Here is a 26,334-nt window from a genome sequence, read left to right on the forward strand (position 1 = left end):
CTTTTCCCTTCATATTTTCACAAAGAAAAGGGCTAGACAATTGCTAGGAATTCAGATAACGTTTTATCTATGGTGCAATCCAAAGTAGGCCTACTCACAATTCTACTCAGGTCTATTAAATGGACCTTACTTCCAGAAAGTGTTTTTTAGGATTGCACTGATATCTATAATGGTATAACAATACTTAAGTTACTATTTTTGTTAAATTGAAAGAGCCAAGCGAAGCTGTCAAATTTGCTGCAGACTCTCTTTTGCACGGGAAAACGACAGCATCCTTATACCCTGAAGGTGGCCGCATAAAATTTCACACGGAAAGGTTATATATTGGTCTAGTGATGTTTTGGAAAGGGCTAGTATTTTCCCCTAGGTATACGGGGTAAGCCTCACACAACAGCCTATGACTTCAGACGCGCCTTTGCAAGCTGTCCCCACCTTTTTTTTTGTTTGCTTTAGTGCTCGCAGCGCACCCGCCCAGCCCCCTCCGTGCCTTCCCTTCTTGTCCCCATCCTTCCTCCCCCGCCCTCCTCATCTCCATCATCACGCGGCGCACGATGCCTCGCAGCCCGCCCTGGCTCCCCTAGCAACAGAGTCTCGCTCCCTCACCACCCAATCAGCGGAAGCTTGCTCCGTCAGAGCCAATGGAGATGCATGGGGCGGAGCCAACCCTCGGCGAGCGGGGGAAGGGCCGCCCCGCTCAGCGCCGCCATTTTGGCTTGTGAGAAACAAAAGAGTCGAAGCTGTTACTGTTGTGGAGCTGATTGGCAGGTATTTGTATTCCGATTTATTACTTTGGGGCGCTTCGGGGAATAGGCCTAACGTCTCGCTGCCTCAAGGGCGCAATTTAGTGTCAGGAAAGAGGGGATGTTCCCCGGGCTGCGAAATTGCGTTTCTTTCAGCATCGCCTTGGTCAGGCAGTAGCGGCATCAACGGCGGCCGGTTTTGTCTCCGGATTCCCGAAGGGGCAGGGGAAAGGCCGGAGCTTTCCGCGGTTCATTACCGTTAGCAGTCCTGCCGTCTGGAGAAAGGGCCTCTACGCTCACGTCTACCTCATAATGCCGTGGGGTGGGGGGCAGGCAGACCATGATGCTCTCAAGGGAACCCTTTTAGGGGGCACGCAGAGGAAATGATGCGCCCCCAGCTTGGTGCACATCGCGCCCTGTGCCTCGCTCCTTCCCCGCGCGCCTCTCCCCGATTTCAAACAGCTGCTGTTGTGACAACCCCCCCCCCCATTTCGTTTGTTTGTCTCTCCTTCTTACTGCCGGGTAATTGGCTTGCAGTTCTGTGGCAGAGAATTGCTCCGTGATACGTTTGATGCGCCGTCATCAGTCATGGGGGAGGGGGGCGGGGGGAATGGAAGCGAAGGATGCTTCTGGCGTGAATGCTCTTTCCTCGGTCAAAAAAGGGTTTTCTCATAAAGAAGGTCTCAGCCGTGTTTAGGCCTAAGACGTCATAAAATGATGAGGTAATCAAAGCTTCTGGGTGTGTTCGTTCTCTCTCTGTGTAAGCAAACTTACTGTGATGGGGAAATACATGACTCATTGTTACTCTGCAATTTTGAAATGGTAATGGTTTATGTATCAGCTCTTGATGTGATCCTTTTTCTACTCTCCCGCTGCTGCTATGTATATTTACAAGAGATTTGTATCACTCATTTTGATACATGGAGATCTTGTTTTGTAGTAAGATAATTATTTATTGGCTATCTAGTTGTGTTTGTCCCACAGTGTGACGAGGAACATTTTGTTGTTACCCCCCCCCCCTCACAGCAATGATTTGAGGTGTTTGTAATTTTCTCATCCAAATTGCTGTGTAGCAGTGGTATCTCTTTCTTATGACTACTGTTTAAGTGTCTGTTTATAGGCCATCCTGTCACCATACTTGGGAGTGAATAACCTGTCATTAAAATTATGACAGCGTATTTTTGCCAATGTGAATGCTTCTGTCTCATTTAATCTTACCTTAAGACTGTCAGAATGAAACACTTGCAGCCCTACCAAAATGTGGTTCGGCTGCAAAACAGCACTCTACTGGTTCGAATCCCACTACTGCCATGAGCTCAGTTAGGTGGCCTTTGGTAAGCCACTCCTCTCAGCCCCAGCTCCCCAGCTGTGCTGTGGGCTTAATAATAACTCTCACTTGTTCACTGCTCTGGGTGAGGCACTAATCTGTCTAGAAGAGTGGTATATAAGCGCTATTATTATTATTATTATTGTGCTCTTAACTGCACAGATTGATGTGCAAGTTAGTGTTAATAGAACTATAGTATTGATATTTATTTTGTTACAGTATTTATATGCTGCTTTTCCAAAGTGTGTGATCAGTATGTTATCAACAGTGATGAAATAATTAATGAAATGATTAATAATCTCCCATCTTCAGTGATAAAATAGCAGTAGCTGTATTCAAATTTGATGAAGAACCTTGTTAAACAAAAGGTGGAGCATGGAAGGAAGACATTGAAGCTGCCTGGCAGGAGACTAGTACAGACAGAAACTAAGAATGTGCTAGTATGTGATTGGCATCTCGTGATTCATCAGCTTGCTCAGAGAAGATAGGCTACTCTTTCCTGAACCTAAATAGTTGTCAAAACCATGTCTATCCACCGTTTGGAATATTGATTACTCAAAGACTACAGAAGACTGAACGTTGGTTGGCAGTAGAAAAGCACAAGAGTCTAGTAACACCTGTAAGACTAACAAAATTTGTGATAGGATATGAACTTTCTCACAGGTCACGTCTTCAGATTTGAATTGGCAGGATGAGATGTTATGATGGTGTGGCATAGGGGTTATAGTGTTTGTTGAGATCAATCTGTGGTTGAAAAATGTGCCTCCAAGTTGCCACATTCAAGATCTACATTCCTAGACCTGAGGGTTTTCAGGAACACTTTCCTTTAGTGAGCAGTACTGATGGATGACCCTCCCCCCTTCCCCAGTTCTTTTTATATTTAACTTGTTTTTTCTGAGGAAAACTTTGTTTTTTTGTTTTTACTGAGACGTCTTCAAGACATTTCCGAATGTTGGTGGTTCTGCTGCCTTCTCAGGTTAACCTACAAAGCCTGTTTCATTGTAAAAGCTATTTAGTATGGGTAAGTTTGCTTGGGAAAGGGGAGCGATATTTGGGGGAGCTGGATGATAAGTTTATCACAGCTTGGACCTTAATAGGATGGGCCTAGATCATAGTTGGCTGAGGAGATCTTTACATATTTGCTTTTTTGAATTTGGGAACCTTCAGTAATTGAGCAGTAGAAAGAATAAGGTGAATAATTTGGGTGGAATATGGGAGATCATGAAAGGTGAAAGGAAATTAGGCCATTAGGACTGTTCGGAGATTGATGGCATAGAAAGCATTTTTTGTTCCTGTTATATCTGCATGGTGCCATCCATGTAACTGAGTAATTAAGTTGTAAAAAGAATGTCTTGATCTGCATATAGATGGATACCTCTGTTACCTACTATATGCACAATAAACACTTTGCAGATAAAATTGTGTATATTGTGTGTTTTTGTTAGCCTCCCCTCCCCCTAACCACTTATTAAGATTGTTTTCAGTTTTATTTTGCCTGATGATGTGAACAGGGTGCTTGCAGAGACTAATATATCCACCTACAGGTCAAATCTCTTCCCTGCTTGGCTTATAAAATAATGTTGGGGGAACCCAGTTTAAATGAATCCAGATAAGGTTAAAGAGATGATAGGTAAGGAAATGGCTACCTAGTGAGTTTATAATTATTTGAACATTTAAGTGTCTTGTTTATACAAGAATTTCTTAGTCATTATATTCTACCATTCAGCTATAGCTGTTACAGAGTGCATTGGTTTTGTTGCTGGCTTGGGAGGCTTCTGTGTTCTTGCAAGTCATTTTGTGCATGGTTTCATTTATGCAGAATTGTATGGTACATAAATTGGCAACAAACCACTGTTGTAGTAAAAGCAGGAAGTAAAGCAAAAACAAAGCCTGAAATAAATTACATTGTTGAATAGTTAATATATACACAATATAAAAGGTCTAGAAAAGGGTCTGTGTGCATTATACTGTTGAAGCTTGCATGGTGGTTCCTCCTGTGATAATGGAAGTATATCTTTCCTGCAGTCTTCATCTCTCAGCAGCCCTGCGACAGTTCAGGGAATGTGAATCTTGTGGGTTGAAAGCCATTTTGCACAGAGGGGCTGCAATGAGAGGAGGAGGAATTGGGCAAAACAATTCCCTCCACTCTTCCACCACCTTTAGAATGTAGATAAGGGCAAGTCCCCCCTTCCCTGTATCTGACTTGTAAGTGAAGTTTCCTATAAAAATTGACTCATTGGTGTAATTCATTTTCAAATTCAGATCTTTATAGCCTAGTGTTAAGCAGGTGATTACTGCCTGATACAGCCTGTAGCTTAATTGTACTCATGGTTAGTTGTGTTTGTGAATCTGACATTGTCACTGGTAAGACTAGCAAAGTAAATATCAGTGTATTGCTTGCTTTCTATTGGCTTTTCTACTTCCTGTGTACAATTAACTCTTCTTAAGCATTCAAAATATATACGTGATGTGAGACAAACACTAGCTCCAACTTCTGACTGAAATACTACTAACCGTCACCCATGTATCCAGCATGCTATAATAAAAATGCAAATGAAATATTGAAGATAGACTTTTTAGGAGCAGCTACAGCTTAATAAATGAAAGTTTATATATTTTTCTGTGGTTTGCTTTAGGATAAAGAAGTTACTCAGGTCCACACCCAGCTACCTGGGTTTCATGTCTTCCTAGATCAGAAATGTGTACACCTGCTGAACAGATGGTCAGCACTGTCAGGTTTGATGGAGCCAGTCACCTGTTTGGCAGGATTGAATATTAACACCTCTTTTCCCCAATGAGTGATTGGCATTAACATCATGTTTACCATCTGTTTGGCTGCGAGATCTTCACACGTTGCAGCGGGCATACAGTACATTGTTGCACACATGGATTTGTGAATTTTAAAAGTAGCTTGCAATTGGGATTAGGTGGAAATACCTTTACAGACACAATCTAACTGTAAGAACCCTCTAGCATAACACCTCAACATTCTTCTTCATGTATAATAACTATAACTGTCAGCCATTGAAGCTTGTTGAGTGACCTTGGGTCAGTCATATGCTGTCAGCCTAACCTACCTAACAGATTTATTACGAGAATAAATGGAGGGGAGGAGAAAGGAAGCAAATAATAAATAAACAGATATGAAGCAGATATTCTACTAAGCCCCAGATAGGGGAATGGTGCTATAATAAAACTAAATTTTTAAAAAGTGTCTCCAATTTGTGTCACTGAATTTGCAGGTTTAACCATATCATTTAATCTGATCATTGATGGTTGTTTGATAATGTAGCAAAACAATTTTTGAAATTCCAGAAAACAGTAGCATACTCTTTTGCCGTGGTCTTGGCATTGTAGTTCCTGACGTTTCGCCAGCAGCTGTGGCTGGCATCTTCAGAGGTATAGCACCAAAAGACAGAGATCTCTCAGTGTCACGTCAGGAACTACAATGCCAAGACCACGGCAATACAGCCCGGAAAACCCCCAACAACCATCGTTCTCCGGCCGTGAAAGCCTTCAACAATACAGTAGCATACTCCTTTATTAGGGGCAACCAATTTGTCATAAAACACTGAGCAAGATTTCAAGTTTCCTAGACCATGATGGTGGGAAGGGGGAGAGATGCTTTCCAGGGCATTATGGAAAAGTCCAAAGTGTGTCGTTTGTAACATTCTTGAAATGGAGGAACTAGGCGCAAAACATATTTCAAGATGCACCAGAGGCTACTGTGATAACGGAGCAAAAGGTTATTGTCCTTGAAACCCAGGATCGATTTCTTCCCAAACAAGGAGAGTTATTTGAAATATACAAGCCACTTAAAAAGTAGCAAACAAATTTTGAAGAAACCCTTAAATGTTTCCTTTGCTTGTTATAGACAAACTCTGGAATGTTTTGAAATAAAGTTCAGCAATGCAACAGAATTTAAAATGTATAAATTTCAAAAAATTAACGACCAAAATTAAGAAGGCTCTATTATACAAGAAGTTCATTCATACCTTTAAAGATGAAAGTCAAAGAGAACATGGAAACAATGGAAAATTCCCATGCTGGGCAATGGAAAGTTTTAATCTTTTAAAGCAGGCAGCAGAGATGCTAAGATGGATCTGAGGCAGCTAGAAACACACCCTGTGGTCAACCGAAGAATTGAAATGAGAAGCAATTAATGGCGAAATCTGATCCTGTCCCACTGCTTTAATTACTGCCATAAATAAAGAGGTTTGAGTGTAATAGCTAAAGCCATGTCATAGTTCTGACAATATAGCAATGCTATAGAATTCTATCTTCTATTCTGCCTTAAGAACCACTGGCCTTTTAGACTAGCACTAAATATTTCTCCTATTTACTGCTAGTCTTGTTTTATCCTGTCTTTATCTAAAGAATGTAAGATACACTATCTGTGCCTTCCATTTTATTCTCCCAGCAACGAAAGTGACACTGGCCAGGGTCACCCAGTAAGCTTCATGTTGCTCTGTGCCTGCACTAAATCTTCAATATTTTGCTGTTCTGCATCATGGCTGAACACAGGGTTGTTGGTAGGAGGGCGGAGCCTGACACAGCTCTGCTTTCTTTGGGCTCATGAATGGAAAGAAAGAAGTAGTAAATAATTTGCTCCTACAGCCTTATTCTTGGTTTTCTGCTTTGGGTGGAAGACAAGTGCAGAGATTAGCTACCTGTGGATATTTTCTTGGGGTTCTGATGGGTCTAAGGGACCAGCAACAGAGATAGCTAGGTTGAGGAGGAAGGCAAAAGGCAGCAGGTTTGACATGATGATGCAGGCAGAACAAGACTTGCAAATACTGCTTCCTTCTGTTCTGCATCTGTCTTGTGGATTGTAGCGTTCATCAGTATGCACAGTGGGCCCCTAGGACGTTCTCTGGTCCTCAGTAGTTAAAAGCCTGTTTGGCGTAGAGGTGTGAGTGTTGGACTAGGATCTGGGAGATCCAGCTTTGAATCCCAAGTCTGCCACAGAAGCTTGCTAAGTAATATGGGGCTGGTCACACTCTCTCCACCAAACCTACTTCACAGGTCTATGAGGCTAAAAAGAGGAGAATAATGTAAGCTGCTTTGGATCCCCCATTGGGGAAAAGGTGGAGTATAAATGAAGTTAATGATCGTAAGGAGGGGGAAATTATATTTTTGAGACAGTGCTTAGAGTATTTCAGTCTCATTGGAAAGTTCTACCTAGAAGCAAAGCAAATGTTAACATTATTGAAGCTAAATTCCATGGCTAAGTTTTATCTTTGAATGTAAGCACAATATTTGCTTGTAGAAAGTGAGTGGGTAGCTATTTCATGAAAAAGCTATTCAAATGTTTGGTTATAGACGTTGCAGTAAATGCTGCCAATCTTGAGCAACTTTTTAAATATCCTAAAACTCATAGATAATGTAATTCCAGATATTCATAATTCGCCTGTTAGCATTTGGGTGAATACTGACACCACTTCTTGGTCTGCAGTACTTAGTTTTAATATAATCTATTTATTTAAAGTTTTCGCTTTGCATTAATTTACCATGTTGTTTCTGTGCCCTTGGCCAGCAGCAGTCATCCTATGAGAGCACAAAGCTGAATGGTTTAATCTTGATATAGTCTGACTGGAAGATATTTGACTTTGTCATTACTTCATTTAGTAATTTAGCTTGCTGTCTGCAAGGGTTACAATTAACACTGACTTGAATCCAGACCGGGGGGTGGGGAGGCGATTTCAGGCAGTTGTGTGGAGAGAAGCAAAAAAAATGTGTTCTATGGCCAGAATTCCTACATGCCAACTTTGTCTCTATATTCACTTCTGTAATACTGTTTCAGGACCTAAACATATTAGTGACACCATCCAGGTCTCATCCACGTGCACATCATCCAGTTTAATATATACCATCATGTGCCACCATTGCCCTTCTACTATCTATATTTTACAAATGTGTTGATCTCTGCTTGAAAGGATTGATGAACACAAGCTGAACAGAAGAAATAACAGCATTCAGAATCCAATGGAGGAACAGTTTAATCTTCCTGGACATCGTATTACAGATCTGGAAGTCACTGTTAACCAAGACAAAATTTTTTTAAAAAAACACCTTCATGGGGAATATACAATATCAGTTAGTAAATTCCAGATACACCCACCTTTTGAGGGTGGTAAGCCCCTAAGAGGGATGTATACATTAACACAGAGTAGACTTCTAAAATGATCACCTTTAAGAAGTAGGATCTGAAATTTTTTAGAGCAAATGTTTTCTAGCACTTGTATATCTACATTTAGGTCCACAAAGATCAAAATAGCCAACCCCCCACTTCTCTATCCCTTTGTATTTTAATCACAGGTACAGAATAAACCCTGTATCCCTGGACAACAGGGAAATCAGGGTTCTGAATCCAGGTTTCTTACAAACCTGAATATTGTAATGTTGCAAAAATGTTAGAAAATCTAGGTCATATAGCTTGTTGCACCTCCCCCCCAAAGTTCCAAGATAGGAGCTTTAATTATCAGTCAGCTGCTGTTATCTTATTTAGATCACCAGCAGTGTCCTGGAAAGCACAGCTGATATTTCATGAGGAAAAGTTCCTCCATAACAATCCACTTGTCCAAATTGAGTTTCTTGTGATTGCAGGCGACTTTCTTTTTGGGATTCTCTTGCCGGGATTGTAGAGGAGCTGCCTGGCTTCCTTAGATCAACCACTGTTGGAGTAAGGGGAATCAGGAGAGTTGTCATCTCAGAGCAGCTCTCAAATATGTTAAACACTGACGGTGGTGATCTACAACTCATCAAAAAATTAAACGCTACTTGAAATCCTGGATTAAACAGAGACTTGAATTTCTTCAGTCACTTCAATTAATAATAGGTCTACAGGACACACTTTTTAGATTTTTTTCTAAACATCTTTCATTATACTGTTACTTTGTACCAATATCAGTTAATTTTCTTTTGAACTGCTTATCTGTTTGAACCTCTGATCTCTCTTACACTGTGTGTAACGCTAATTCTGTTGATTTATGATGGGACCCATACTTCTCCTTTCTACATTAACGACTTTCTTTTCCCCTTACGTTTGAGAGTTACACTTGAAAGAAGTAGACTGTGACTCACAAAATAAATGTTGTTAGTCTTTAAGATGCTATTGGACTTCTGTTTTTAAAATCTTTATGCTCACAGAAACAGTAGTCTGGATCCAAGTCTATATAATATTCTTTAGAGGTTATGCATCATTGATTTCTTATGGGTTAACTAGTAGCATGCATCAACCTATTATTCCAGCTGTGTGTGGCGAGCCAGACATAATACTCTTTTGAATTGTTTACATCTAGATTGTATATGTATTAGGTACTAGATCATGAAATGTTGGTGCTTTTTTGCCTATAGCTAGAAAACTGTTTGCAGGAGTAGGGATTTATCATTGTGGGTTATCCCATTATTCACTTTACTCATGCTATTCTTCACACAGAAAGGTGGCTTCCTCCCCTTTTCAAGCAGGTGTATATATGGCATAGTAATTTTAGCACTCATGAAGCTTAAAGCCAGAAGGTTACATAATTAATATTCTTATGTGGTAGCTGTGTTCAAAAATGACTCACATTGTGCTTTAAAGACAGATACATTGAAAAGTACTTCCTATCCTATCTCATCAAAGAAGAATTATATGTACTAATGAATCAGACATCTTACATACTAATAGCCAAGCGGCCCTGATCTGAGGATACTTGAATCTGAAGACTGGAGCCATGAATGAGCAGGACAAATTCCTACACACCTAAAAAATGCCCCAGGTTTGCAGGAAAATCTGAACTCTTAAAAAAATACATTTTGGTTTTTTAACAAATCCAGCATGATAAAAGGAGTAGGATCTGCTTGTGACACACTCCTAATGCCGCAAAACCCAGTGTAGTGTAGTGTACTAGTTAGAGTTTCAGAGTAGGATCTGGAAGACCCAGGATTCAATTGCTACTCTGCTATGGAAGCTCACTGGGTGACTTTGATCCAGTCACACAGTCTTAGCCTAACCTACCTCTCAGGGTTGTTGAGGATAATATGGAGGAAAGGAGAACTGCTTCGGGCCCCCAGGTGGAGAAAGGCAGTATATAATAAATGAAGTAAATTGAAGATGGGGGGGTGGATAAAAGGCAAGTTGTTTAGTGTGTTTGGGGAGAGAGATGCAGGTGAGTTTATGGTGGCTGCCAGGAAGAGGGAAAGAGGAAATAGTGGGGGGAAGGGAATATAGGGAAAAGTGAAGTATCCCCGCAAGTTCCCTGGTATTCAGCTTGGCCTGGCTCAGCAGACACTGTGCAGCTGGGAAAAAGAGGAAAGGTTGCCTGTGGGGGAGAGGGAAAGGTGAAGATGGGGAGCAGATAAGAGTGGGTGGAAAGGACAGAAGGAAGCAGGAAAAGGGGGAGAGGCTATGGGGCAGGGAAAGGCAAGAAGACATGGTGGGAGGGAGGGAAAATGAGATACCCCTCGCAATTTGCAAGTTCCCACTTGTAGAACTAGGTTAATGAGGTAAAAAGAGATGGAAAGCTTCCCATTTTAAGTGTCCCAAGTGAGGGAGCTGTACAGTCCACAACATCCAGCTCTTTCCATGCTCAGAGCTGCATTGCTGAGCCGATTCGGGAATTCCAAAGTAAAGCATCCCAAAGTTTTGGGCAAAGAGCAACACTTTTCTTGCTGCTTGCAAGCAGCAAAAAAAGAGGGATCCCCCTCTCATCAGCTGAAAAAAGCCTTTTAAATGTCTTCTGCTTTTTTCAGCTGATGAGGGATTCCCCTCCCATCAGCTGTAAAGCAGCAGGCATTGAAAGCAACACTTTTCTTGCCATCTGCAAATGGCAAGAAAAGTGCTGCTTTGAGCTTCGGTGTGCTCTGTAAAGATTCCCAAATCTTTTAGAGCATACCGAAGCATTTAAACACCCAAATCTAGAAGCGGCTTGCAGCTTTGGGATTTGGGTTCTCCAAACCCAGATGGGAAACCTGGATATTTTTCGGATGCACACCCCTACTTTCTTCAAGTTAAGCAAGGATATCTCAAGGTGGGATGGTGGTAGAATGGCACTGTGGGGTACTGGGAGGGTTCCCTTAGCAGGAAATCAGAAAAGCAATGGGGAAAGAAGTGGGGGCACCAGGGGCGTTTCATGGATACATTCCTCATCTATGACTGATGGCTTCGTTCATGCACTAAAGCCCAACATTGTTCTGATTTTGTAATCAAAGCTTGAGGCTATACATAGTCATGATCATCTTGAATACTTGGCAGTGTATTTTGAATGCTTGAGAATTTATATTAAGGGATAGCTTGTATCTTTGGTAAGAATGAGGTTGCAGGAATGATGAAGAGTAGATAGGGAAAGCTAGCTGTTGTGAAAAACGCAAAGCTGATGTTAGTGTAGAGCTTATGGGCAGCTTTGGAATTCTAACACAGGGTGGTGGGTGCAACCACAAAACAGAAATTGCAAAAGGGGGAGCCAGCCACAGAATATCAGGGAATGAGGTTATGCAAAACTCTGAGTAATTCTTCAATATTTCAAGCAAAATCTCTGTTTAATAGGATACCTTTTAAAATGAACATTTTGTTGAAAAATATATTCTTGCACACATACAAAATAAGTATACATACTAAGTAAGCTAAGAAACCCTCATCTGGTAGTGTCCATTTTGCAGCATCCTATCACACTTATACAAAAGGAAGAGTATAAAATGCTTCTTCTCCTGGCTGTCCCCTTTACACGAGCCCTTCTGTCAGATGCCCTACAGGGCAAACAGCCTACTTGGCCCTGCCCATTTTCTAACAACGCTTGCAGGAGCTAGGGAAGGTGTAAGTGGACACCAGCGTACCTATAGGTGCAATGTCAGGGTCCCCAAATATAGAGTATTTACTGTATTTCAGTATCTGAACTCCTTGTCCCCCAGCATGTGGGTAACTTTCTACATCTTCTTAATATCTAAGCAGGCCATTTTGCTTTCAGGAAATTTTAATTGATAATTAAAATGTTTTACACCAAAGATTTACTGTATTTAGGGGTAAGGAGGTGCAAGGTCTTAGAAAAGAGATAAGACAGACAGCCCGGAAAATCCATAACAACCAACAGACAATCTTGTTTGGCATGGAACTGTGTATAATAAAACGCTCCCTGATAGCAACAGGAGAGGGTCTGTGTGAAATAATATTTTAAAAAGCCATAATAATACCAAATTTTATCTAGGGGATCTTGTACCTTATATGGATACAGGTGGTTTCAATGTCAGGTGTGTTGACTTCCCATATCTGGCACTTGTAAGTAACATAAAGATTGTGATGATATTCACGTTGAATCCTAACAGGATCACTGCAGAAGGGCACAACGTTGAACATCAGCTGTGGCATACAAAATACTGAAAACTTAGAGCATTGGTTAAACACTCAGCCTATGAGTGGTTAAGTCCCCAGTTCAAATCTACGTTCAGTCATGCATTCATTTGGTGGCCTCTGTCAGTCTTTGTAGAGGATGCCTTCACTGGCTGCTTTTAAGAAGACAAGCAAGATAGTTCTATTTCAGAGGTTATTTGATGGTGGGTATACTGCCTTGGCAGATTTGGCTGCATTTTAAAAACTTGTGTTTTTATTTTGTTAATGGACACTTGTTTCTTGATTTTTCCAGAAATTACATGCTCCAGAGCAGTGAACAAAAATCTAAACCATCTCATTCAAATCAATAGACTATAATTAATGCTATAAAATGAGCACAGCAGCATAAATAAAAATGAGCAGTATGGCCTTAATAAGTTATAGTTAATCTCTTGGTAAATAAAAAGGCTTTTATCTGAGTGCAAAACATGTATAAGGAAGGGTGCAATCTAATCTCCCAGAGCATTCCAGTGAGTGAGTGCCACAAAAGAAGACCCTGCACTGTATCTGATGTAACTGTGGTACGTGGAAGGATGTGAAGTGAGGTCTTGCTAGGTGACTGTACCGGTACCGAACCAGGAAGTACATATAGGTGATGTCACCCTTGACACATGCAGGACTGAGGGCATTTAGAGCTTTAAAGCTGAGAACCAGCACCTTGAATTGGGCCTAGAAGCTAATAGGCAACCAGGCTGGTACTTGAGTAATAGGAACTCTTTTATATACCACAGCTTACAAGGCCTTCTGCACTAACAGAAGCTTCTGGACCCCTTTCAAAGGCAGCCTGTGTTGCAGTAGTCTAACCCAGAGGTTAGACTTGCAAGAGGTAACCTGGATGGGGTGATTAGAACGAGAGACTGGTGTATAATAGTGGTATATTTTGCATGCCCCTGACTTGTAAGAGCTTTAATTCTGTACTTGATTGGAGGTGGGGCTTGTTGAATCATGTCCTGGATAATACTCAAGAGGTTGTAGTTTTCTAAATATGCCAAATTCAAAATTCCCTGTAGGTTGCTTGCATATCAGTGAAAGAAAACAAGTTGTGAACTTGCTTGAGAAATTAATGAGTTCTCTGGAGATATGAAAGTGGGGAGGGCTTTTGTGAGTCACATGATTTGATTTGCTTTTTGTAAAGAGCAAAGGAGGTAATGGTTATCTTTAAGAAATTCTTTCAGCTTTTTGCTCTTACAAAGATGAAGAATAATTGTTTGCACATATTGTATAGATTAAATTGAAGAACTACAAAGGAAACCTAAAGCTAAATCTTACATATATTTCCTCAGAAACAAGTCCACCTAAATTAAATGGATGTTGCCCCAAGTAAGAACGCATTGAATTGCTGGTACACCTTGTAGGGCAACTTGTAAGTGGAAAAAGTAGTAAGGGTGCCATCTTCTGGCTAAAATTATGTTGCAGAAATTGGCATGGTGCAATATTATTTAAAATGTATTTCATACCAGTCATTACCAAGAGTATAAAGAGTAAGGGTGTTTTATTTTTGTCTGGTCCTATAAAATATTAATTGAGAAAGGTCTTGAGCTACATATGTTTCAGTTGGGTTGGATACAGTAGTATATTAAGCAATTTAATAGCCTTTTGATTTAAAAGATCATCTCTGAAAACTAGAATAGCAGAAGATAACCTAAATAAAGTGATATAATTGGAGATAACTGGAGCTACAGTTTTAATAATTAAGTTTTACATCTAAAAATAACTTGCCACTTTGTTTTTCTGTAAAGAGCAATATATAAACATTAATTCAAATTCTCACAGAACAAGAAATAGAAATCAAGAAATACTCTGTCAAATCTGATGAATTTATAGAAGCAGGGAGAAATCTGAATATGGCATAACAGAGCATAGATGCTAGTTTACTAGTAACTAGACCAAAATAACAATATCATTATAAACACTACTTAGGAAAAATGCAGTTGTCAGGCAGTCTTCAAGAAGTAGGTCTGGTTTGGGGTAACGTTTCTTCTCTTACAAGCAGAAACTGCTCTCTAATACAGTAGTTGCTGAAATAAACTTATAAGAGATCAACCTATATATAATTTCTAACATAATAAGCAATGTTGTACATATTACTCCTGTCAGAATACTCATAGAAGGTTTAAAAGGGAGTGGAATGGTGGTTGGTGCTAGCATAACTGGTGTTGCTTGCATTTTTTTTACAAGCTACCTCCCTTGAAGTCTAATCTGTTCTTTAAATTTCCTGCATTTTAAAAAAAGAAAGAAAAAAGCAGATTTGGGTTAGGGGGTAAACCAAAGAACACCGAAATGGAAAATGTCTGTGCAAGTTTTCTTCTGGCTGCCCCCTCCCAATAAAAGCTAAATTGCAAACTGCTGTTTTAATGGGGCAAGGAGGAGGTGAACATCAGTGCCTGTGTCTCTGTGTGTGTTCAGCACTGTTACAGAGCATTTTGTCTATAATGTGTATATGTATACATGTATGATAAAAAGTAAGTAAACATCAAATGGAAACTGAAAATCTCAGTTACATATTGTATATGCCAGCTGTTTTAAAAGCTACCGTAGTATCGGCAATGGGGAATATGCATCATTTATTTTCACTGTCTCATTGTGGACTCCAGTATTGATAAGAAAATGCTGCTAGACTTAGCAAATGTGACTTGACTAAGAGCTGTACAAGTCTCTCTCTCTCTTTTACACTGCCATTCTCCTTGCTTCTTTGTAATAGACACACCTAATAGGTTTGAACTCATTGGCTAAGACCGTGGTGGGAGTGGTATGCAGACTTTTCCACCCTGCTCTACTTGCATGACCTCACTCCTGTTTGTCTCTGCGCTTAGAGCTCGAGAGCTCTTTTCAGTTTCGGCTTTAGTGAGGAGAGTTTGACTTCTGTTTTCCTCACTGGTGGCCACAAAAGAATCTGTTAACTTTGCTTTTTCAGACTTTTCCAGATCTTTACCAAGTTGCTGAAAGAGAGGGGCTTTCTTCTGTTTGTTTCATAGACTTTCATAGACTGGAATAAACGTCTTCTGGAGTGACAGATCTTGGTGGGAGCTGCCTTCACAACTACCACATTGGTCTGTCTAATGCGCTACAAGGATGAGCCCGGCATTTGGAGCTATGGAAGTGGAGCACTATTCCAAAGGCGTCCTGCTGGAGCCTTTTGTTCACCAGGTTGGAGGTCACTCCTGTGTCCTCCGGTTTAATGACGAGACCATCTGTAAGCCCCTCATTCAGAGAGAGCACCAGTTTTATGAGACTCTTCCTGCAGAAATGCGTAAATTCACTCCTCAGTACGAAGGTATGTTATCAAACTTAGAAGGGGGCTGGGCTTTTATTTTCCTTTGTAAATCCCAGTGTATGTTTTTGGTCTCTAAAATCTTACATTCTGAAGAGATTTTAGGGAGTTTCTTTTCATGTGTTTTGATGTTGTCTGAGCCAGGCTGTGGAGATACAGGGTGGAGATGCTTGCCAGTGGGTCTTTGGGCTGACTGACAGCATTAGAGTAGAACAACTCTGCTGATGATAGCCTGTATATCGCCCTTAGGCACAGGTAGGTGAGTATATTGATAACAGCTTGTAAATGTTTTCAGTAGTAATGTGCTGATTCTTTCTGATTTTTCTTTATTTTGCTTTTAAATAAACTGGAACAGATTTGCTTGTTTTGTGGAATTTGGGCCTTGATTTTTTTATTATCTTCTAACTCTTAACAGTTTGCTGATGATAAATAACCAAGTGCCATCATAGAAAAGATAGCCAAAACATATTGTTAAATCTGTACAGCTTGTTTTTACACTTAAAGAGATGGAAAAAACTGTAGTAATTAGTTAGGCAAAAGGTGAAGTACCTTTGACAAGGTTGACTCAGTTGGTATGTGGAAGTGGATTTTCCAGTTCTATTTAGTGTTGTGTTAGTTGACCCAAACATTTGGCTGTTCTTGAGGTGCTGTATTACCTTGCAGAAATTTTAATTAAAGATATTCAAATCTGAGTAGTTTTTAATATTGTATTGTGTTTCTTCATTGAATAAAGAATCCATTTTTGTTTGATTTTTTTTTAACTGTTACCTGGAGAAAAAACTAAGGGAAGATAACAGTTGTATTGCTGTATGGTATGCACACTTACTGAAACATTGGAAAACTAATCATTGCAAGCTCTTAGAATTAATAGATTAAAATGTGTTTTATAAATGTTTAACAGAATGTAATAAATGTATACTAGCATATGTGGTTTTTCTCTTTTGGGGTTGTGTGTGGGGAATTCAGGGGTAAAGGGGGGCCTCATTTGGTCCATCTCTGTTGTTTTTTCCAGGATAAAGCCAAAGGCCATTTTCTAGCTGGCTTCCCCCCTTGTCCTGTAGCTCTTTCCTGTGTGAGCAGCAGGACTATCAGTCAGAGCTTCTGCACTCCCCACCCTTGCTACTGTAGGTCTCAGAGGTGCCTGCCCTGCTCAGAAGTGCCAGTCTCTCGCCAAGAACTCTAGTGATGAGCGGCAAGAATGTGCAGATTGATTGATTTCAGGATAAAGAGAGGACTAAGGAGGAAAAAAAACCCATTCGGCCAATTGTTACAACTTCTGCAGTAACATTCCTATATGGCATGGGGATGCACCCCTGTCAGAACTTTCCTCTAAGACTCTCAGAACTTAACACACTGATGATCTAGAGACTTTTGAGATGAGGAGGCAAAAATGCTTTCAAGGTTCACCATGTTTTGATGTACCTCAGTCAAATTTGTTTTGTATTTCATTTTGTTGTTTCTTTTACGAGATTGCTACATAAATAAAATATATTCCCCCAAGGAAGAAAATATCAACTGTAAAATTAAACATCGCAATTTTAATTGGAAGCCTTTGAATTAGTTGTCTGTTGTAATGTGTGATGTTTTTCTTGTTTTGCTCTGCTTTTGCAAGCCTTTCATTTTCCCTGGTATTTATTAACTCTCCTGATAGCCTTTGTTTGAATAAATGCTTTTAGCTTTGCTATTAAGCAAAACTTAAAGCTGTTGGTGTTTCTGTGCAGGGCATATTCTACTCCAAGATGTAAATATAGATTGTTTTACATCTCTTGTAGGGACAGATGAGTCAGATTTTTTCAAAATAATAAAATGTTTCAATAATTGAAAACGTCTCCTGTTATTATTTGATTGCTGTGTGATTCTGCTCACAAGAGAGAAGAATCTCCTGTATTGTTAATGTTTTGTCTTCATGATAAATTGTCTTCTCTGTGAGGTGTCACTTTGTCTAGATGTTTTGATATTCGTTAGGTTGACAGATGAGTTTTGGCCTGTGGCAAGATAAAAAAACTAAGGACTTGGGTAAGAGAAAAACCAAAGTTGCTATATTCTTAGTGTAAAATTATGTTGTGTTGTAAGATGTATTTAATTCTCATTTCACTGATTCTTAACTGGATATTCAATTTCTTCTCTCAAGGTGTGGTATCTGTAAGCTTTGAAGAAGATGAAGATGGAAACCTGTGTCTAATAGCATATCCATTAAATGGGGACCATGATAGCTTGGAAAGCCTAGATAATTCTGACTGTGAACCCAAAAATAAATTGTTACGTTGGAGTAACAAAAAGACTGTATTACTAGAAAATGAAAAGCTAACTAAGGAGTGGGTCCGGCAGCACAGAAAAGAAGAAAAAATGAAAAGGTAGTATGTTTTGTGTTAAACAGACATAAAGCACTGAGGCTAGGATTCTGTTTAGTTATGTATACTTAATTTTTATGGTTTGCAAAAAATGATTTAGTGTGGCATAACTGTGTAGGATTGTATCCTATATGTGTTTGTGCCTTAAATCGTTCTGTATTTACCAATTTGTAAAAGAGAGCTCAAGAGTTCTTTTTCAGTCTCCCCTACCACATTCTTCATTTGCCTGGTTTGGGGATAGTTTCGTACACTTTCAGTTACAGGGAATAATTCCCTTGGAGCGTTGTATTACTTTTATCTAGACAGATGTGAACTCTGGCAACTATTAAAGTGTGTCTTTGAGAGAAAACATGCAGTTCTGTCTCTCTTTTAACTCTATACACTGATATTAGTCCAATTTATCACAAAGTGAGATTTTTGAACTGTTCTTTTTATATTGGTATATCTAAGAGGCTTGAGTAGTTGAAAAGTACCTCAAATACATATACACAATGTGACTTGAGAAGATAATAGGCAAGTTGCCCAGATAATAGACAGTGAATGTAATGTGAGGGTTATGAAAACATTATGAAATAGGCTAGCTGAAAGCATTACATGAGTAAGGCTATCAGGGCACAATACATAATTATCAGTTTATTGTTGAAAAGATGCTAACGCATTTGGCGCCAGTTAGTAATACATGTATATTTCTTTTTCAGTCATAAGTTAGAGGAAGAATTTGAATGGCTGAAGAAATCTGAAGTATTGTATTACAGTGTCGAGAAAAAGGGGAATGTCAGTTCACAGTTCAAACATCATAATCCTTGGAGTATGAAATGCCACCAGCAGCAGTTACAGCAGATGAAGGAAAATGCGAAACATCGAAACCAATATAGTATCCTTTTGTCAGAGTATGACTTGCAAGGTCCCAAAACAAGAAGTGTTTTTATTAAACAATATCGGTAACATAAACTGGGGGAAAGGGGAGACAGTAGGCCAATTTTGGATTTCTTGTTTGATGTCTGGCTGCTAATTATAACAGATAAATTATTATCTGGTGTCTGGACTAGATACAAAGCCATGGTGCTTTTTGGATGTCACATGGCAAACATCATCCTTAATCCAGTATATTCTTTTGGAGGATAGTCTGCAAGCAGTACAGATGCCTGTTTGAACCAAGAACATACTTTGACACTAATCTAAACTAGTCAGACAGCTCCTTGTACTGTTAAATATTCCCAGTGGAGTACAGTTATGCTGCTTTGAATGACATGTGACACTTTGATAGCTATTTTTGGTAAAATCAGAAAGTGTTTTTTATTGGCACAAGTATTTCTTTATGGACCTGATGGTTCTCTTTTCTAACAAGGCTCATTTATTTTGCATGTATCTGTTCTGTTTGCTACATGCTTTCATTCATTTAAGATAATTGTAACCCACCTTTCTGCTTTGGATTGCAAGCTTCCTTGAAGACGTAGTCTAGGAACACACAAAACAGTAAAGAGAACATGTGACAGGAGGTATAAGAACTTTTTAATATTGACACCTGGAAATGCTGAAAGGTGTACATTGCAGAGATGCAGGTTCTCTGAACTATGTCTTATGGAAAAACATTCCATCTAATTATGGGTGGTTGAAATATGCATTAATTTTCCTGAATTGAGAAGGGCAGTTGAACAGCTTTCCCAAGGTGATACCAATATTATCTGATGTATCAGAATCCACATTGGTTGATTCACAGCTTCTAGGCTGTCCTTTCACAGGACTAACTCTCTTTTTTTTGGTGGAAAACCAGGCATTACACTATACATAACTAAGTGTCGCTCAGCAGAATTTAAAATACTGACCCCCCCCCCCCAATGCATTCTGTTAAATTATACTACATGAGTTAAAATAGTGCAGAACAGTGGGTAAGATTGGGACTTCTGATTACTGATCAGAGAATCTCAGTTGTTAGAGCTTTTCCTTAACTAAACAGAATTTATCTTGCTGGAAAACCTAACCTCACGATACGAGGTGCCTTGTGTGTTGGATCTGAAGATGGGAACCCGTCAGCATGGAGATGATGCATCTGAAGAAAAGAAGGCTAATCAGATTCGGAAATGTCAGCAGAGTACTTCAGCAGTTATTGGAGTCCGGGTGTGTGGTATGCAGGTGAGCGTGAGGAGGACTTTGGAGTGAATACTTTCTGCATGGAAGAGACTACAAATAAAACTGACTTCTACTTGCATTTCTTTGCATTAAGAAATTCTAGCTTTTCCTTGAGACTAGTGGACTATTTTGAATTGTAGAAGCTTCTGATCAGTGTTGTGTTGTAATAATAGATTTTATCAAATAATTCCATGTAATTTAAAAACGACCTGATCATTTTCTTACAAGCAAAACATTTAGTGGTGCAATCTTAGAAAATTCTGTAACCACTCTATCTCTGTAACCACCCTACTTCATACTTTTCTAGCTGAGATTTTACATTTTCTTCACCATCTTGCTGAAGAAAGCTCCAGAACACGACATTATCACTGTAATCAGGAGGATGGGCCACTTCAAAGCAATTCCTCTCCCTTATCAAGAGTGGAGAAAGTGAGCCACTGCATGCGATTGGCTGTTTTAATCCTACAGGTTGTCCTTAATTTGATTAGCATATCTAATATAGGAGAGTTTGTTTACACATGCATTTGCATGGAATGAAGCATGCACACGTATGTGTGCATACACAAACACTACAAAAGCGTTCTCCTCTTCTGTCCCTAGCTGGCAAATGCTGCATAATGTTTAGGAGACCCTCCTTGGAAAGCTAAACTGGTGTGCATATAAGAAGCTCAGAACTAAACATAAAGGCAATCACATATTTTTGATTCTGCCTTTAAGTCTTTAAGAATAAATGTAATGATGTTTTCCGTGGCAATTGAAAACTGCCATGTTTGTAAAAGGATGTGGCAGCTTATTTTGGTTGCTGTTGGAAGGGTTCTTAAAATGGAGAGGAGGATTTCACAGCATTTTTATTGCAACCAGCATTAGATCATTCTAGCAGTCTCTCAGAACTATGCTGAGGAAATAGGAGTTTTGAAGTGCAGACAGTCCATAAGAGCAACCAAAAGAAGGTTCATCTTTCACACACAGATGAGGGAAAGTTCCTCTCATGCATGGATTACTATACAATAAATAGAGATCCTTTATAGTCCAACTAGTTCTTGATGAACTTTAAAGTATGGTATGGACAGTTGGGAGGGGCAGTATTGAAACACTGTTGTGAAGTAGCACCTTCCTGCTAACTGCTGTTATATGAGATTATTTGATATTACATTATTACATCTCACACTGTGCTGCTTGCAGCTTATGGCCCTCTGACTGTGCTGTTTATGCTTTTCTTCATAACCTTGTTTATATATGTCTGTCTTGAGGACCCACTGACATGACTCTGAAATGGGCTGTAGTCCATTAAAGTTTATTCTGGAATAAAATATGTATTAATCTTTAAGGTACCTCAAGACTCTCATTTACCTTTTCTTCTCTAGTGACTTAGTAACACCCATCCATAGTGATGGCCACTAATAAATCTTACTTTTTGAGTCTTGTTCCTTCATTTCAGGTACCAGAAGGCATGTTCTCAGATGTTTTTCAGTTTATTGGTTGTGCTTGTGGAGAACAAGTAGTTCTTGGCATGCTTTCTAGCAGCTAGGAGATGGCAGAGGATGCCTTCAGTCATCTCTGTTCTAGGTCTGCTGTTAAAAGCATTGTAGAATATAGTGCAAGCTGAAATCTTCAGTATTCCTCTAACAGTTACTTACATGAAGACTTGTTAGATTATAGTTTCATTATTCTAATCAATTCATAAGACAGAGCTCACCTGTAGTGCTTTCTGAGGTGATATTAGGGCACGCAATAACTTCTCATGTAAAATACCATTTTCTGTTCATGGACAGGTCACTGAATATGGCCAGCAGCAATTCCAGTTGCCTGTAGTTTTGCAAGTTTCAAGCATAGGTGTAATATTATTGACAAAGTGCTACTACGCATGTTATAACTTGACTATAGGAATTTGGCCAAAATATTTCTAATGCTATTTAGATTCTGGTCTTATTTCCTGAGTGGAAAAATTATATGAAGCAAAATAATTTGTTTTATAATCAAGAAATGTCTTGAGGAATCTGTATTTCATAAGATACACCTTCTTTCCACTAAATTAAAAGAATGCGGTACTGATTCATGAAAAAGGTACATCTTTAAAAAATATAAAGGCTTGGATTCAAAGTTTTACTGTTGCTTACCAGTCTTGTCCTTTCCTTATTTTCTACAGGTTTATCAGCCAGGCACTGGCCAGTTAATGTTCATGAATAAATACCATGGAAGGAAGCTTTCAGTCCAAGGATTTAAAGAAGCACTTTACCAGTTCTTTCATAATGGCAAATACCTGCGAAGAGAACTCTTTGAACCTGTTCTAAAGAAACTGTCTGAATTAAAATCTGTTTTAGAGAAACAGGAATCTTACCGCTTCTACTCCAGCTCTTTGCTTATCATTTATGATGGAAAGGAATTGCAAGAAGTAGCTGTGGACTCTGACCCAGAAGACCTTGAAGGGCTTTCAGAAGAGTCATCTGATGAATCGGCAGGTGCTTATGCCTACAAGCCCACTACTAGCTCTGTTGATGTTCGAATGATAGACTTTGCCCATACAACATGCAGGTATTATGGAGAAGATAGTGTGGTGCATGAGGGCCAAGACACAGGATACGTTTTTGGACTTCAAAACTTAATAGCTATTATTAAAGAAATAAGGGACGAGAGCAGTGAATAAACATTTAGAATGCAAAACAGTAGAAAGCACTATAGTGACTCTTTGTATTCCAGAACTATTGACCACTTTTTGGTGGTAGCAACCTGTACAGACTCCGTTGGGGTGGCCCTGTTGGAGTCACAGCTGTTCAGAAGAGGGCATTTCCTTCTAGTGGTGCTAGAAGTAGCACTGATGCATCTGGGTATCTATATTATTTATTTTAACTCTTGGAAACATTCCATATTTGTTTATTCAAATACCTCTGTTATCCCTGTGTGTATATGTTTCAATAAAATTCTTTTTGTTCATTGCAAATGATAATGCTATCTTTTTAAGGTCCTTGATCTTGGCAGACATGTAATAAAGAACTGTATGTTGCCACTTAGGGTCTATAATCTTCCCTTCATAACCCCTTCACCCAAAGAAAGAAAAAGTTACTTCAGTATATTCCTTGTATTCTATTTGTATGCAAAAAATACAGCAAGAACAAATTGAGACCAATGTAAAAACAAAACATAGACTATAAAAACAAACCATTGACAGCTTAAAATATAACCGTTTCCAGACTCAAATAGTATTAGAAGTTAACTCCTTTATTAAATCCTAGGTGAACACAAACATTTTATCCTGGCATCTAAAAGAAAGCAACGTAGGTACCAAGCAAGCCTCAAGGGGAAGGATATTTCACAAGTGAGGTACTGCTACTGAAAAAGCCCTGCCTCTGGCTGCCACCTGCATCACCTCTGAAGATGGAGCAGAGAGAGCAGGACTTGTAAGGTAGCTCTTAACTGGTAGGCTGAACAGTATGGAAGGCGGCAGTCCTTCAAGTACTCTGTCCAGGTTTAGGGCTTTAAAGTTAAGAACCAGCACTTTGAATTGTGCTTGGAAACAGATGGGAAACCATTGCAGATCTTTCGGCACTGTGGTGATACAGTCCTTGTATCCCGCCTCTGATAATAGCCTGGCTGCACCCTTTTGGACAATAATTTAACCTGGGTGTAAGTCAGAGCATGGATCAGTGTTGCCAGATCATGCTTTTAGACAAATGACCATAACTGGCATATCAGCCAAAGCTGATAAAAGGCACTACATGGATCAGAGGAGATCAGAGGCTCCAACTGTAGGCCAGGATCCAGCAGTATCCCCAAGGAACCTGTTCCTTTGGGGGAGTGAAGTCCTTCCAGCACAGGCTGACTCCTTGGTTCCCAAGCAGCTTTGTCATTGACCAGCAGCACTTCAGTCTTGTCTGGACTGAGCTTCAGTTTATGGGTTCTCATCCAACCCATTGTAGAGAATTCATAAACATGCCCCCCCTCCATCTTTGTGAGGAACCTTTTTCTAGATGACTCTGGTCAGGTATGAATCAGATATAGGCGTGCAGTTAAGAAGCTCTGAGTTTCCGGTTTCCTTTCTTGTATCAAATCATTTAACTCCTGGCAAGAGGCACACCACAAACAATGTTTTAGGTTCGTTGCTGGGTATTGTATATAAGTAATACAAGTACAGAATCTCTGCTTCCATTCTAAGCCTTTATTATGAAATCATGATTTTTCAGCTTTCTTAATATTAGCTGAATCAACAGAAAATCATACCATCAATTATAGCTACATAGATCATTAAAGGAAAGCAATTACATGAGTCCAAGAAAGTATCTTACCCAAACATATGCAGGTCACAGACAAGAAGCCCCTTCTAGGAAGACGCTCCAGATCAATTCAGCTTCTCATAGGGTTTCAAAATCATCTCCTAAGAATAACTCACTCCTACTTCAAAGGGGCTCCCAATCTTGGCTAATTATCTTATAATTTCAAACACCAGACTAGGTTATCTATATTTGAAACATCTTTAAAGTATTTAAAAATTGTTAGTTCATTCTTGCTACATTATATCCTAACAAAGTCTATGTAAAATCAATGATTGCAAGTTTCTCATACATAGGAATATCTTTTGGCTCTCAACCAATATACCCATCCCTGAATTATATCTCCAACTTTTGTGAAGTTGGATATTCCTGTCATTCTCGGATGCTTTCTGCTCCTGGGCCTCAACACACAGAATCTATTGATATGAATTAGATGGTTTTTCTAAACTACCTATACAAGGCCATACAACTGTGTTACTCTTCTGTTTCATATCTCCAAGGTTGTTCTCTTCTAAGCCTCTGGACTCTGATCTGCCTTGGAAATGCTTTCCTCTCATTGGGCTTGCTTAGGACTCACAACAACTTGTCCTGAATTTGGATGTCCTGACTTTTTGTGACATGAGGGAATGTGCTTATTTTTCTGCCCATCTTCAGAGAATGCCTGATGTACTGTGCTTAAGACACCTTGGCAAGCTCATAAATAGGATATAAATATTTTTCTATTCATAAGGTCACCTGAACCAGCGGATTAAACAGCATTTGAAGGACTAAACCCTAAATCTTATGAATCATAACCAGATGGTCATTGCACACTACTTTGAAATTTTTTGAAAAGTATTATAAATAAAGGTAATACTTCAAGCATTTACCTATATGATGAATGTGATACAGCACTTGGTTTATTACTATTCAGGTGCATTCTTAGTAATTCCACCTCTTTACAGTCATTGTGGGTGGGTGGGTAACAACAGTCAAGGATGGGCTATAGCAGAACCTCAGGGAGAAATAAAGACTGTTATACTTAAAACCAATGAGCAGATAAGGTAGCTTGACAGAATAATAGCTAGAGTGATAATCCTATTCTAACCATTAAGGTCTCTTCCCATTTCTTTGTGCCTTGCTAATAACACCAGCATCCCATAGTGAGTTGTGTTCAATACAGTGATGTTGATAACAAAATTTCACCTTCTACAGGTGGATTGTTATGGCCCATCTTTCATAGTTCATTTTTATCCTCCTCCTTGCTTGGATATATTAAAACTGCTTTACAAAAGAATAGTGGCTAATGCTTTATAAAAAGGAACCAACATTTATTTACAGATTTCACGTTGTTAGATGTATTCAAGGGCAATTTACACAGGTTGTGGTGGGGAAGGGGGTGGTAGCCTACAATAGGACAGGGAATTAACCGAAAATAGCTCCCTACTTGCTCCCTTCGTGAAGGATTTGTTGTGACCAGAGTCAAAAGATTGGATTAAGCACACTACAGAGGGACTGCCAAAGCATTTCCTGCCTCATTGAAATACTTCTCTGTACCACGCTGAAAATACAAGCAGAAAATAAGATCTAAATGGAACATCTAGTTATTTTTCTGTAATGCTATAATAAACATTTGCCAGTTAAATATGTGTCAGCTTTGGAATCAGGAATGTTGCAAGGGTCAGTCCACACATCCATACATCTGTCTTATGTCATTGAATCACTCATCTGATTACTTAACAGTGCAGCTCAATGTGCTGATTATTAAGCTCTTTCTTAATGCTGAGTGAAGAACATGCATGTTTGAAAGGCTGGACAACTCTCTGCAAGGTGTTGCTGCATTCTACAAATGGCATGTCCTTAAGTCTGTGAATGTTGACATGTCAAAGGCTGTCAAACGATGACTCA

The 26,334-nt window shown here is 39.4% G+C and overlaps 1 protein-coding gene across 2 annotated transcripts; it reads left to right on the forward strand.

Annotated features, from left to right (window-relative positions):
• Positions 1-676: 676 nt before the first annotated feature.
• On the forward strand, positions 677-23,120 carry IP6K2 (inositol hexakisphosphate kinase 2). 2 transcript variants are annotated; one of them, XM_054976800.1, is made up of 6 exons: positions 677-765; positions 15,406-15,704; positions 17,833-18,055; positions 18,751-18,926; positions 20,010-20,185; positions 22,329-23,120. In XM_054976800.1, the coding sequence occupies exons 2-6, from the start codon at positions 15,503-15,505 to the stop codon at positions 22,824-22,826; spliced, it is 1,275 nt and encodes a 424-aa protein (XP_054832775.1). In that variant the 5' UTR covers positions 677-765; positions 15,406-15,502; the 3' UTR covers positions 22,827-23,120. The 2 variants fall into 2 exon arrangements, with proteins under 2 accessions (XP_054832775.1, XP_054832776.1); XM_054976801.1 differs by having other exon boundaries at positions 731-765; positions 15,345-15,704.
• Positions 23,121-26,334: the final 3,214 nt, after the last annotated feature.

Source organism: Eublepharis macularius, chromosome 4, assembly GCF_028583425.1.
Source record: "Eublepharis macularius isolate TG4126 chromosome 4, MPM_Emac_v1.0, whole genome shotgun sequence".
In the NCBI taxonomy this organism is placed as follows: domain Eukaryota; kingdom Metazoa; phylum Chordata; class Lepidosauria; order Squamata; family Eublepharidae; genus Eublepharis; species Eublepharis macularius.

Coding starts and splice junctions, on each gene's coding strand:
- IP6K2 (XM_054976800.1), top strand. CDS start 15,503: ATGAGCCCGGCATTTGGAGCTATGGAAGTGGAGCACTATTCCAAAGGC. Junction 15,705..17,832: donor ATTCACTCCTCAGTACGAAG/GTATGTTATCAA, acceptor TCTTCTCTCAAG/GTGTGGTATCTGTAAGCTTT. Junction 18,927..20,009: donor GAAACATCGAAACCAATATA/GTATCCTTTTGT, acceptor TTAACTAAACAG/AATTTATCTTGCTGGAAAAC.